Here is a 12159-nt window from a genome sequence, read left to right as displayed (position 1 = left end):
GATCCTGCATCAGAAAGCCAGCTCCCTTTCTCCCTCTCACATTAATGTCCCTTCACTGATCCTGCATCAGAAAGCCAGCTCCCTCGCTCTCTCACACATTAATGCCCCTTCACTGATCCTGCATCAGAAAGCCAGCTCCCTCGCTCTCTCACACATTAATGCCCCTTCACTGATCCTACATCATACAATCAGCTCCCTCTCTCCCTCTCACACGTTAATGCCCCTTCACTGCAGTAAGCCACATCTTTCTCTCTCTCACACACTCCCTTTCATTAATAACCCTTCGCTGATCCTTCAGCAGAGAGCCACCTTTCTCTCTCACACACACACTCCATCTCTCATTAACATCCCATCACTGATCCTGCAGCAGAGAGCCTATTCAGAAAGCCAGCTCCCTCTCTCTCTCACACTTTACCTCTTTGTATCTCTGTTTTTTTCTCTGCCTCGCTATTTCTCCCTCTGTCTTTACCTCTGTTTCTTTCTCTGCCTCGCTCTCTCTATCTCTGCCCTTGTCTTTACCTCTCTGTATCTTTCCCCGCCTCACTCTCTCTATCTCTGCCTCCATTTCATTCACATTCCCACATTTACTTACTTTGGCACTGAAATTAATTCTCTTTCACACTTGCTGCTTCTTTCTCTCTAACTTCCTCTCCCAATCTATCTCTCTTCCCACTCGCTTTATCTCCTCCCAATCACCACCTCTCTCAGTTCTCCCTCTTTCACTCTCACACAGTCCCGCACTCACTTTCGTTCTGCCCCAAGATGAAACAGTCACACTGTCTGCAGGCTCTCTGCACCCTGGGGAGAGTCAGTGCCCCCTCATCCCGTACCACGGGGAGGGTCAGTGCCCACCCCCTGTACCCCAGGGAGAGTCAGGCCTTTGTAAGAGATCTGTAGCATTCTTTCAATTCATCCACGAGAAAAGGGTGTCACTGACCAGGCAGCATTTATTGTCCATCCCTAATTGCCCAGGAGGCAATTCAGAGTCAACCACATTGCTGTGGGTCTGGAGTCACATGTAGGCCTGACCAGGTAAGGATGGCAGTTTCCTTCCCCAAAAGGACATAGTGAACCAGATGGGTTTTTCCCAACAATCTGCAATGGATTCATTATATTCTAAATTCCCAGATATTTTATTGAATTCAAATTCCACCACCTGCCGTGGTGGGATTCAAACCCTTGTCCCCAGAACGTTATCTGTGTCTCTGGGTTACAGTCCAGTGATAATACCACTAGGCTGTCACCTCCCCCTCATAGCCAGATTCTGGTACCATGAGGCAGGAACATCTACCGAATGGAGAGTTGGATTCCTGTGACCGTACAAGGAGAGAGTGAGACACTGGGAATAATTAGCTAGGGCGAGACAGAAAATTAAAGGCAGATACTTACGTAAGTACTGGGAGTAACATGGTACGGTGTAAGATTGATCACTCTTCCTGGTATATATGTGTACCCCAGTCATAGATCCTCCAGTGTCTGGGCTCTTGCTAATTTGTTCTGGTTCAAAAGGTAGGCCATTCAGTCCATTGTGCTTCTACTAGTTCTTAAATTAGCATCATCACCTGGTATTCCACCTCCCTGCACACTATTTCTATCCGAATGACCATCCAATGCCCCTCTTCCATGCCCCAGCTTCTCACTGAGTGAGCAGACTGTTTTTCCTTTCACCACCCTTTGCACATCTCAGGTACACCTTCTCAACGTCCTTTCAGAATTCCGCACTGCCCTTCTCACAATTTACAACTCCTCCAAGTTTTAGAGCCGCACAGCACAGAAGCAGACCCTTTGGCCCATCCAGTCCATGCCGACCCTAATCCCAAACTAAACTAGTCCTACCCGCCTGCTCCTGGCCCATATCCCTCCAAACCTTTCCTATTCATGTCCTTATCCAAATGTCTTTTAAATGCTGTAACTGTACCCACACCCAGCACTTCCTCAGGAAGTTCATTCCACACACAACCTACCCTTTGTAAAAACTCTGCCCCTCATGTCCTTTTCAAATCTCTCTCCTCCCACCTTAAAAATGTGCCCTAGTCTCAAAATCCCCCCACCCTAGGGAGAAAAGACACCTACCATTAACCCTATCCATACCCCTCATTACTTTATAAACTTCTATCAGGTTACCGCTCAACCTCCTACACTTCAGGGAAAACATCCCTATAATTCAAATCTTCCATTCCCGGCAACATCCTGGTGAATCTCTTCTGACCCCTCTCCAGTTTAATAATAGCCTTCCTACAACAGAAATGGGACACAGTACTCCAGAAGAGGCCTCACCAACATCCCTGTACAACCTCAACATGACATCCCCAACTCCCACACTCGAAAGCTCTGAGCAATGAAGGCAAGTGTGCCAAATGCCTTCTTAACCCCCCTGTCTACCTGTGACAGGAACTTCAAAAGGAATTATGTTCCTGGACCCTCCCCAGGTCTCTCTGTTCTACAACACTACCCAGGGCCCTACCATCAATCATATAAGTCCTGCCCTTGTTTGTTTTACCAAAATGCAACGCATCGCATTTACCCAGATGGAACTCCTGCAAACGTTGAGATCATCATACCAAATCATTAATGTATACCAGGAATAGCAAAGGTTCTGATACCGATTGCTGGGGAGAGGGGTTGGCTCTGTGAGAAACCCTCTTCCAGTCCCAATAATAACCGTTAACCATTAATCTCTGTTTCCTACCACTCAGCTAATGTTATATGCACTTTGCGATTTGGTTTCTGATGGGGGAAGGAGGAGATGAAACCAAGCCCCACCATTCCCACAGTCATCATAAAGGGGGACATTTGATTAAACCACCAAATTGACCCAATGTATGAATCAGGTTAAAAAGAATATTACATACACACATCAGCTTTTCTCATTAACAACAAAATCACTATTTATTGGAAACGAACTTTCAGCTAACAGTGAAAAAGCGAGTAAGTGAACCTTGCCGATCTATAACTGTACGACTTGAACTCTACCCCTTTCAAAACATTATTACAGACACTCAGAACCTAGACACGACATGAATAAAAGACAAAGGTGGATAAAAGACAAAGGAAATACAGAAACACTGTGATAGAGCCAGCTTTGTTTGCAAAGCAGCAATGAACCATTTTGTTTTGGTTCCTCCTGGCCCCTTATTAATGACATGAGGTTGTGGAGGGAGCAGCTCACAGAGAAAAGGTGAGCAGCTAGACATGTTTTTCTACTTTTCACACAGAGATGGGGTTTTTCTTCACAGTTTCTGCTGGATTGTCCATACAAGGACACACACACACAACTCAGAGTCATAGAACTTTACAGCACAGAAACAGACCCTTCGTCCACGTTGACCAGCTAACCTAAATCAATCTAGTCCCATTGGCCAGCATTTGGCCCATATCCCTCTAAACCCTTCCTATCCATGTGCCCATCCAGATGCCTTTTAAATGTTGTAATTGTACCAGCCTCCACTACTTCCTCTGGCAGCTCATTTTATACACGCACCACCCTTTGTGTGAAAAAGTTACCCCTCAGGTCCCTTTTAAATCTTTCCCCTCTCACCTTAAACCTATGCCCCTCTACTTTTGGAATCCCCCATCCTGGGGAAAAGACCTTGACTATTCACCCTATCCATGTCCCTCATGATTTTGTAATCCTCTATAAGGTCACCCCCTCAGCCTCCAATGCTCCAGGGAAAATAGCCCCAGCCTATTCAACCTCTCCCTGTAGGTCAAACCTGGCAACATCCTCGTAAATCTTTTCTGAACCCTTTCAAACTTCACAACATCTTTTCTTTAGCAGGGAGACAAGAACTGAATGCAGTATTCCATAAGTAGCCTCACCAATACAGCCGCAACATGACCTTCCCAACTCCTATACTCAATGCACTGGCCAATAAAGGCAAGCATACCAAATACCTTCTTCACCGCCCTGTCTACCTGCGACTCCACTTTCAAGGAACTATGTACCTGCAACCTAAGGTCTCTCTGTTCACTAACTCTCCCCGGAACCTTACCATTCAGTGTATAAGTCCTGCTCTGATTTGCCTTTCCCAAAATGCAACACCTCGTTTGATGAGGACTCGTCTACTGAGGTTGTATGGGCTGAGGTTAGAAACAGGAAAGGAGAGGTCACCCTGTTGGGAGTTTTCTATAGGCCTCCGAAAAGTTCCAGAGATGTAGAGGAAAAGATTGCAAAGATGATTCTGGATTGGAGCGAAAGTAACAGGGTAGTTGTTATGGGGGACTTTAACTTTCCAAATATTGACTGGAAACGCTATAGTTCAAGTACTTCAGATGGGTCAGTTTTTGTCCAATGTGTGCAGGAGGGTTTCCTGACACAGTATGTAGATAGGCCAACAAGAGGCGAGGCCACATTGGATTTGGTACTGGGTAATGAACCAGGCCAGGTGTTAGATTTGGAGGTAGGTGAGCACTTTGGTGATAGTGACCACAATTCGGTTACGTTTACTTTAGCAATGGAAAGGGATAGGTATATACCGCAGGGTAAGAGTTATAGCTGGGGGAAAGGCAATTATGAGGTGATTAGGCAAGATTTAGGATGCATAGGATGGAGAAGGAAACTGCAGGGGCTGGGCACAATTGAAATGTGGAGCTTGTTCAAGGAACAGCTACTGCATGTCCTTGAGAAGTATGTACCTGTCAGGCAGGGAGGAAGTGGTCGAGCGAGGGAACTGTGGTTTACTAAAGAAGTTGAATCTCTTGTCAAGAGGAAGAAGGAGGCTTGTGTAGAGATAAGGCGTGAAGGTTCAGTGAGGGCGCTTGAGAGTTACAAGTTAGCCAGGAAGGACCTAAAGAGAGAGCTAAGAAGAGCCAGGAGGGGACATGAGAAGTCCTTAGCAGGTAGGATCAAGGAAAACCCTAAAGCTTTCTATAGGTATGTCAGGAATAAAAGAATGACTAGAGTAAGATTAGGGCCGGTCAAGGACAGTAGTGGGAAGTTGTACGTGGAGTCCAAAGAGATAGGAGAGGTGCTAAATGAATATTTTTCGTCAGTATTCACGCAGGAAAAAGACAATGTAGTCGAGGAGAATACTGAGATACAGTCTATTAGACTAGACTGGATTGAGGTTCATAAGGAGGAGGTGTTAGCAAATCTGGAAGGTGTGAAAATAGATAAGTGCCCTGGGCCGGATGGGATTTATCCTAGGATTCTCTGGGAAGCTAGAGAGGAGATTGCAGAGCCTTTGACTTTGATCTTTATGTCGTCATTGTCTTCAGGAATAGTGCCAGAAGACTGGAGACTAGCAAATGTTGTCCCCTTGTTCAAGAAGGGGAGTACAGACAACCCTGGTAATTATAGACCAGTGAGCCTTACTTCGGTTGTGGGTAAAGTGTTGGAAAGAATTATAAGAGATAGGATTTATAATCATCTAGAAAGGAATAATTTGATTAGGAATAGTCAACACGGTTTTGTGAAGGGTAGGTCGTGCCTCACAAACCTTATTGAGTTCTTCGAGAAGGTGACCAAACAGGTGGATGAGGGTAAAGCGGTTGATGTGGTGTATATGGATTTCAGTAAAGCGTTTGATAAGGTTCCCCACGGTAGGCTATTGCAGAAAATACAGAAGCATGGGATTGAGGGTGATTTAGCGGTTTGGATCAGAAATTGGCTAGCTGTAAGAAGACAGAGGGTGGTGGTTGGTGGGAAATGTTCATCCTGGAGTTCAGTTACTAGTGGTGTACCTCAAGGATCTGTTTTGGGGCCACTGCTGTTTGTCATTTTTATAAATGACCTGGATGAGGGCATAGAAGGATGGGTTAGTAAAGTTGCGGATGATACCAAAGTCGGTGGAGTTGTGGATAGTGCAGAAGGATGTTGCAGGTTACAGAGGGACATAGATAAGCTGCAGAGCTGGGCTGAGAGGTGGCAAATGGAGTTTAATGCAGAAAAGTGTGAGGTGATTCACTTTGGAAGGAGTAACAGGAATACAGAGTACTGGGCTAATGGTGAGATTCTTGGTAGTGTGGATGAGCAGAAAGATCTCGGCGTCCATGTGCATAGATCACTGAAAGTTGCCACCCAGGTTGATAGCATTGTTAAGAAGGCGTACGGTATGTTAGGTTTTATTGGTAGAGGGATTGAGTTTCGGAGCCATGAGGTCATGTTGCAGCTGTACAAAACTCTGGTGCGGCCGCACTTGGAGTATTGCGTACAGTTCTGGTCACCGCATTATAGGAAGGATGTGGAAGCATTGGAAAGGGTGCAGAGGAGATTTACCAGGATGTTGCCTGGTATGGAGGGAAGGTCTTATGAGGAAAGGCTGAGGGACTTGAGGCTGTTTTCGTTAGAGAGAAGAAGGTTAAGAAGTGACTTAATAGAGACATACAAGATGATCAGAGGATTAGATAGGGTGGACAGTGGGAGCCTTTTTCCTCAGATGGTGATGGCTAGCATGAGGGGACACAGCTTTAAATTGAGGGGTGACAGATATAGGACAGATGTCAGAGGTAGGTTCTTTACTCAGAGAGTAGTAAGGGCGTGGAATGCCCTGCCTGCAAAAGTAGTAGACTCGCCCACTTTAAGGGCATTTAAATGGTCATTGGATAAACATATGGATGATAATAGAATAGTTTAGGTTAGATGGGCTTCAGATTGGTTTCACAGGTCGGCGCAACATCGAGGGCCGAAGGGCCTGTACTGCGCTGTAATGTTCTATGTTCTCACATTTATCTAAATTAAACTCCATCTGCCCATCTGATCAAGGTCCCATTGTACTCTGAAGTAACCTTCTTCGCTGTCCACTACACCTCCAACTTTGGTGTCACCTGCAAACTTACTAACCATACCTCCTATTTTCACATCCAAATCATTTATATAACTGACAAAAAAGGTGGACTCAGCACCAATCCCTGTGGCACACCGTTGGTCACAGGCCTCCAGTCTGAAACTCAACGCTCCACCACCACCAACTGTCTCCTGCCTTGGAGCCTTTCTTGGTTTAAAACAGAACATTTTCCCCCTTTTGATTCCAGCAGTTCAAGGAGTTTAAGCTACCAGTCGTTTTTTAAATTGGGAATCAAAGGGAGGCGATGGCCTGGTGGTATTATTATTATGGTGGCATTTCAACTCTGTAAAAATCTGGAATTTTTTTTGAAAAAAACCTAGCGATGACCAGGAAACCGTTGCTGATTGATTCCCCTTAGGGAAGGAAGCTGCTGGTCTACATATGACTCCAGTCCCACAGTATTATGGTTGACTCTCACTGCCCACAGGGCTATTAGAGATGGGTAATGAATGCTGGCTTGGCCAACAATGTGCAAATCCTCGGAGTGAATTTAAAAACACAAAGTCAACTTTGGAGAAACAGCCAAGCAAAGCTTTCAAAGAGATAAGACACAGGATTTCATGGTTTGAGTACTGGGAAAACCTGCCTTAGAAAGGGCTTACAACCTTTGATGATTGCTGCCTGGGAACCCGTTCTGGCCTGAGCCTTACAGACTCAGGACTCCAGTGAAGAGTTAGAAGCTGCAAGCCTCTCTCCTGCTATCCTGTTCTCAGTCAAAGTCTCTACAAGCCTGGTAAGGGCTTTCAAAAAGATCAATATTTCCACCAACTTGGTAAAACTGGAAGAGGTGGGCCACAAATGGCCCAAGAAGGTTCAAACCCAAGTTTACTGCAATGAGAACTGGCCATCTATCACTAATCTCTGGCTATCAGCGACTCAACAGGAGAAACAGTAAGATGGGACTTAGTGGGCTGTGATTTTTATTTCCCTTTTGCTTTTTAACCGTCATCTCTGCCTTATTGTGTCGCCAATGTATCTGTCGTGAGATCGAGGAGATATACTTTAATTCCAAAAATCACAGCTTGGAAGTTATTCAGCCTGTGTCATTTTCACTTAAGAATAAGCTCAGTTTATGACAAACAGATGAATTTGGGTTCATGAGAGAATGCACAACAGGGACAGAAAAATAAGAGAGAGAAGAGATAGGAATACAAAGAGGGGGACAGAGAGAACAGAGAAAGAGAGAAGGATAGAGAATGCAAGAGACATGTAAAGAGAGAAGCAAGTGACTAACTTCCTCCCGTTTTGAGACAGTGGTAACTGAGGTTGGGACTGTCCCTTGCCAATGTTTCTACTGTTCTCCTTCCAGGCTGAGCCCTGGAACAGTGTTAAACATTAGGATGGAGACTAGCCAGAGGCAGTAGGAGGGTGAGTAACAAACATTCTTGTAGAGTTTCCAGAGAAACCTATCCCCACCTCACACTGCTGTACAGCCTCTCTGCCCACACCCTTGCTCTCACCCACTGTTACACACACACACACAGTGCAGTTTATTGCAGGCATCATTGTGAAGACATACAGGTAGACTCCTGGTGCTGAACAGCTTTATTGACACCTCCGTTCGAGCACTTCCTCGTTAGCTGATCATTCTTGGCCTATGGGAATGGGGGAGAAAGGAGAAGGCGCCTGCACGAACACAGTGAGGGCATCGGGGGGGATAACACAGAGATAGTTGCAGACAGAGGGCGGACAATGATCCAGGTTTGGGAATGTGCTGCTGGAGTTGAGTGGCGGGGGACGGAGCGGGGTAGGGGCAGTGTGCAGAGGGCTTCAGATCCTGTTGGGGTTCAGTCCTGCTTACGGGAGGCAAGACCCTGCTCACCCTCTGCTTGGTCCATCGCTGCCATGTTGCGAGCTGCTGTGATCAGGTGGATAACGCTGATGGCAGTTTTGATTGCACAGATCGGGAAGGAGCAGTACAGGAGCAGCTGGAAGAAGTGGATATTCAGCGAAGGCACTGCGGACAGAGAACTGGGATTACATCGAGCAGGAGCTCCATCTCCAGAACGACACCCAATCATCCTGCCTGAACTACAGAACACCTACAGTGCAGTGGAAAGATCATTTTTGCAATTTTCTGCCTTTATGGAGTCTGAACTGAAACAGCCATAGAGTCAGACAGCACAGAATCAGACCCTTCAGCCCATCCAGTCCATGCCAACCCATAATCCCAAACTAAACTAGTCCCACCTGCCACCTCCTGTCCCTATCCCTCCAAACCTTTCCTGTCCATGAACTTATCCAAATGTCTTTTAAACACTAACTGTACGCGCACTCACCACTTCCTCAGGAAGTTCACTCCACACACGAACCACCCTCTGTGAAAATATTTGCCCCTTTTTTTTTTAAATCTTTCTCCTCTCACCTTAACAATGTGCTCCCCTTGGTCTTGAAATCCCCCCACCCTAGGGGAAAAGACACCCACCATTAACCCTATCTATACCCCTCATTGTTTTATAAACTTCTATCAGGTCGCCTCTCAACCTCCTACATTCCAATGAAAAACATCCTAGCCTCTCCTTATAACAAACCCTTCCATACCTGGCAACATCCTGGTAAATCTCTCCCGAACCCTCTCCAGTTTAATAACATCCTTCCTACAACAGAACTGGGACACAGTTGCTCCAGAAGGAGCCTCACCAATGTCCCTGTACCACCTCAACGTGACATTTCCTACACTCAAAGCTCTGAGCGATGAAGGCAAGCGTGCTAAATGCCTTCTTAACCCTCCTGTCTACCTGTGACACAAACTTCAAAGAATTATGTATCTGAACCCCCAGGGAACAGAGAGACCTGGGGAAAAGGACTGCTTTAAGAACAGAGGATTTCGGTGCATTTTAAAAGCTGGTTACCTGGCATTCAGCGTAAGTTTCAATCACACTGCTGTTGCTTCAAGCAGTAAGGGAGATTACTACACGGTGAGCCGGAGACAGAGATTCAAGGGTGGGGGGGGGGGGGGGGCAGCGATGAGAGGTCTGGCCAGTAACAAGTAGGTGAGTGGTCTGTGTGCTCCCTAGATGGAGTTTGACCCGCCCAGTAGAAACAACCTCCCTGCTTCTGTCTTATCTATTCCCCCCATAAACTATATGTTTCTATAAGCTTCCCCCTTCATTCTTCTAAATTCCAATGAATATAGTCCCAGTCTACTCTATCTCTTCTCATAAGCCAACGCTCAACTCCTGGAGTCAACCTAGTGAATCTCCTCTGCACCCCCTCCAGTGCCAGTACGTCCTTTCGCAAGTAAGGAGACCCAAACTGCACACAATACTCCAGGTGTGGCCTCACCAGCACCTTGTACAGCTGCAGCATAACCTCCCTGTTTTTAAACTCAATCCCTCAAGCAATGAAGTACAATATTCTATTTGCCTTCTGCCTGCCAACAGCTATGTTCCCAGGTAACAGAACAGCTTGTGGATGTGAACAAGGTGACCAGAAGCCATTGAATTTCTGAAAGGGAAGGAGCTATTTCTGCTCTGCAATCTATTAAAAAAAAACACCTCAAGCCCAAAAGAAATCCAGTTTGTTTCCCCTTGTCCATTCATAGAACAGTACAGCACAGTACGATGTTGTGCCGAACTTTAACCCTAAACTTAAAGTCTATCTAACCTCCACCCCCTACCTTATACTAACATCCATATGCCTATCTAATAGCCGCTTAAATGCCCCTAATGAGGCCAACTCCACTACCTTCTCCTGCAATGCATTCCACACCCCTACCACTCTCTGAGTAAAGAACCTAACTCTGACGTCTCCCCGATATCTACCTCCTTTCACTTTAAAACTATGTCCCCTCATAATAGCTACCTCCACCCTAGGAAAAAGTCTCTGGCTGTCCACTATCCATACCTCTGATCATTTTGTACACCTCTATCAAGTCACCTCTCATCCTTCGTCGTTCTAAAGAGGAAAGCCCTAGCTCTCTCAACCTTTCCTCCTAAGACCTTCCCTCCATTCCAGGCAACATCTTGGTAAATCTCCTCTGCACCTTTTCCAATGCTTCCACATCTTTCTTGTAATGAGGCGACCAGAACTGGACTCCAGATGTGGCCGAACCAGGCTTTTGCATAGCTGGAGCATAACTTCACGGCTCTTGAACTCAATCCCTCTATTAATGAAAGCTAACACACCATACGCCTTCTTAACAACTCTATCCACCTGGGTGGCAGCTTTCAGGGAACTGTGAACATGAACCCCAAGATCCCTCTGCTCCTCCACACTGCCAAGAATCTTTCTGTTAACCTCGTATTCTGCTTTCAAGTTTGTCCTTCCAAAATGAATCACCTCACACTTTTCAGGGTTAAACTCCATCTGCCACTTCTCAGCCCAGCTCTGCATCCTATCAATGTCCTTCTGTAACCTAGAACAGGCCTCCGCACTGTCCACAACTCGACCCACCTTCGTATCGTCCGCGAACTTACTAATCCACCCTTCCACTCCTTCATCCAAATCATTTACAAAAATCACAAATAGAAGAGGACCCAGAACAGATCCTTGTGGTACTCTACTCGTAACTGAGCACCATGTTGAATATTTTCCATCCACTATCACCCTTTGTCTTCTAAGGGTCAGCTAATTCTGAATCCAATCTGCCACATTTCCCCCTATCCCATGCCTCCTTACTTTCTGCATGAGCCTACCATGGGGAACATTATCAAACGCCTTACTTAAATCCATGTATACCACATCCACTGCTCTACCTTCATCCACATGTTTGGTCACCTCTTCAAAGAATTCAGTAATGTTTGTGAGGCACGATCTCCCCCTCACAAACCCATGCTGACTATCACGAATCAAACTGTGCCTTTCCAAGTGATCATAAATCCCATCTCTCAGACCCCTTTCCAATAATTTGCCCACCACTGAAGTAAGACTAACTGGCCTGTAATTTCCGGGGTTATCCCTATTCCCTTTTTTGAACAAGGGAATGACGTTTGCCTCTCTCCAATCTACTGGCACTATACCAGTGGACAGTGAGGACGAAAAGATCATTGCCAAAGGTCCTGCGATCTCTTCCCTCGCTTCCCATAGAATCCTTGGATAAATCCCATCAGGCCCAGGGGACTTATCTATCTTCAAGTTCCTCAAAATTCCTAGCACATCTTCCTTACTAATGTAGACCTCCTCTAGCCTACCAGCCTGTTTCACACGGTCCTCCTCTACAACTAGGTCCCTCTCAGTTGTGAATACTGAAGAAAAGTATTCATTTAAGGACCTCTCCTATCTCTTTAGGCTCCGTGCACAAATTCCCTTTACAATTCTTGATCGGCCCTACCCTTTCTCTGGTCATTTCTTATTCCTCACATACGTGTAAAAAGCCTTGGAGTTTTCCTTGATCCTATCTGCCAAGGTTTTCTCATGCCCCCTTATAGCTCTC

The 12159-nt window shown here is 45.9% G+C and overlaps 1 protein-coding gene across 1 annotated transcript in view; it reads right to left on the bottom strand.

The window, feature by feature from the left end:
* Positions 1-8312: 8312 nt before the first annotated feature.
* Positions 8313-12159, bottom strand: part of cdipt (CDP-diacylglycerol--inositol 3-phosphatidyltransferase (phosphatidylinositol synthase)) — an 8265-nt gene continuing 4418 nt past the window's right edge. Inside the window, exon 4 of the mRNA XM_048620917.1 lies at positions 8313-8742. Within this exon, the coding sequence (XP_048476874.1) occupies positions 8573-8742 (170 nt within the window). The 3' untranslated portion in view covers positions 8313-8572. The remainder of the gene's footprint in view (positions 8743-12159) is intronic.

The sequence above is a fragment of the Rhincodon typus genome, chromosome 49 (genome assembly GCF_021869965.1).
Source record: "Rhincodon typus isolate 14 chromosome 49, sRhiTyp1.1, whole genome shotgun sequence".
Taxonomy (NCBI): Eukaryota; Metazoa; Chordata; class Chondrichthyes; order Orectolobiformes; family Rhincodontidae; genus Rhincodon; species Rhincodon typus.
The sequence above is the reverse complement of the archived record's forward strand: the minus strand, read 5'-3'. Positions and strand labels throughout refer to the sequence as shown.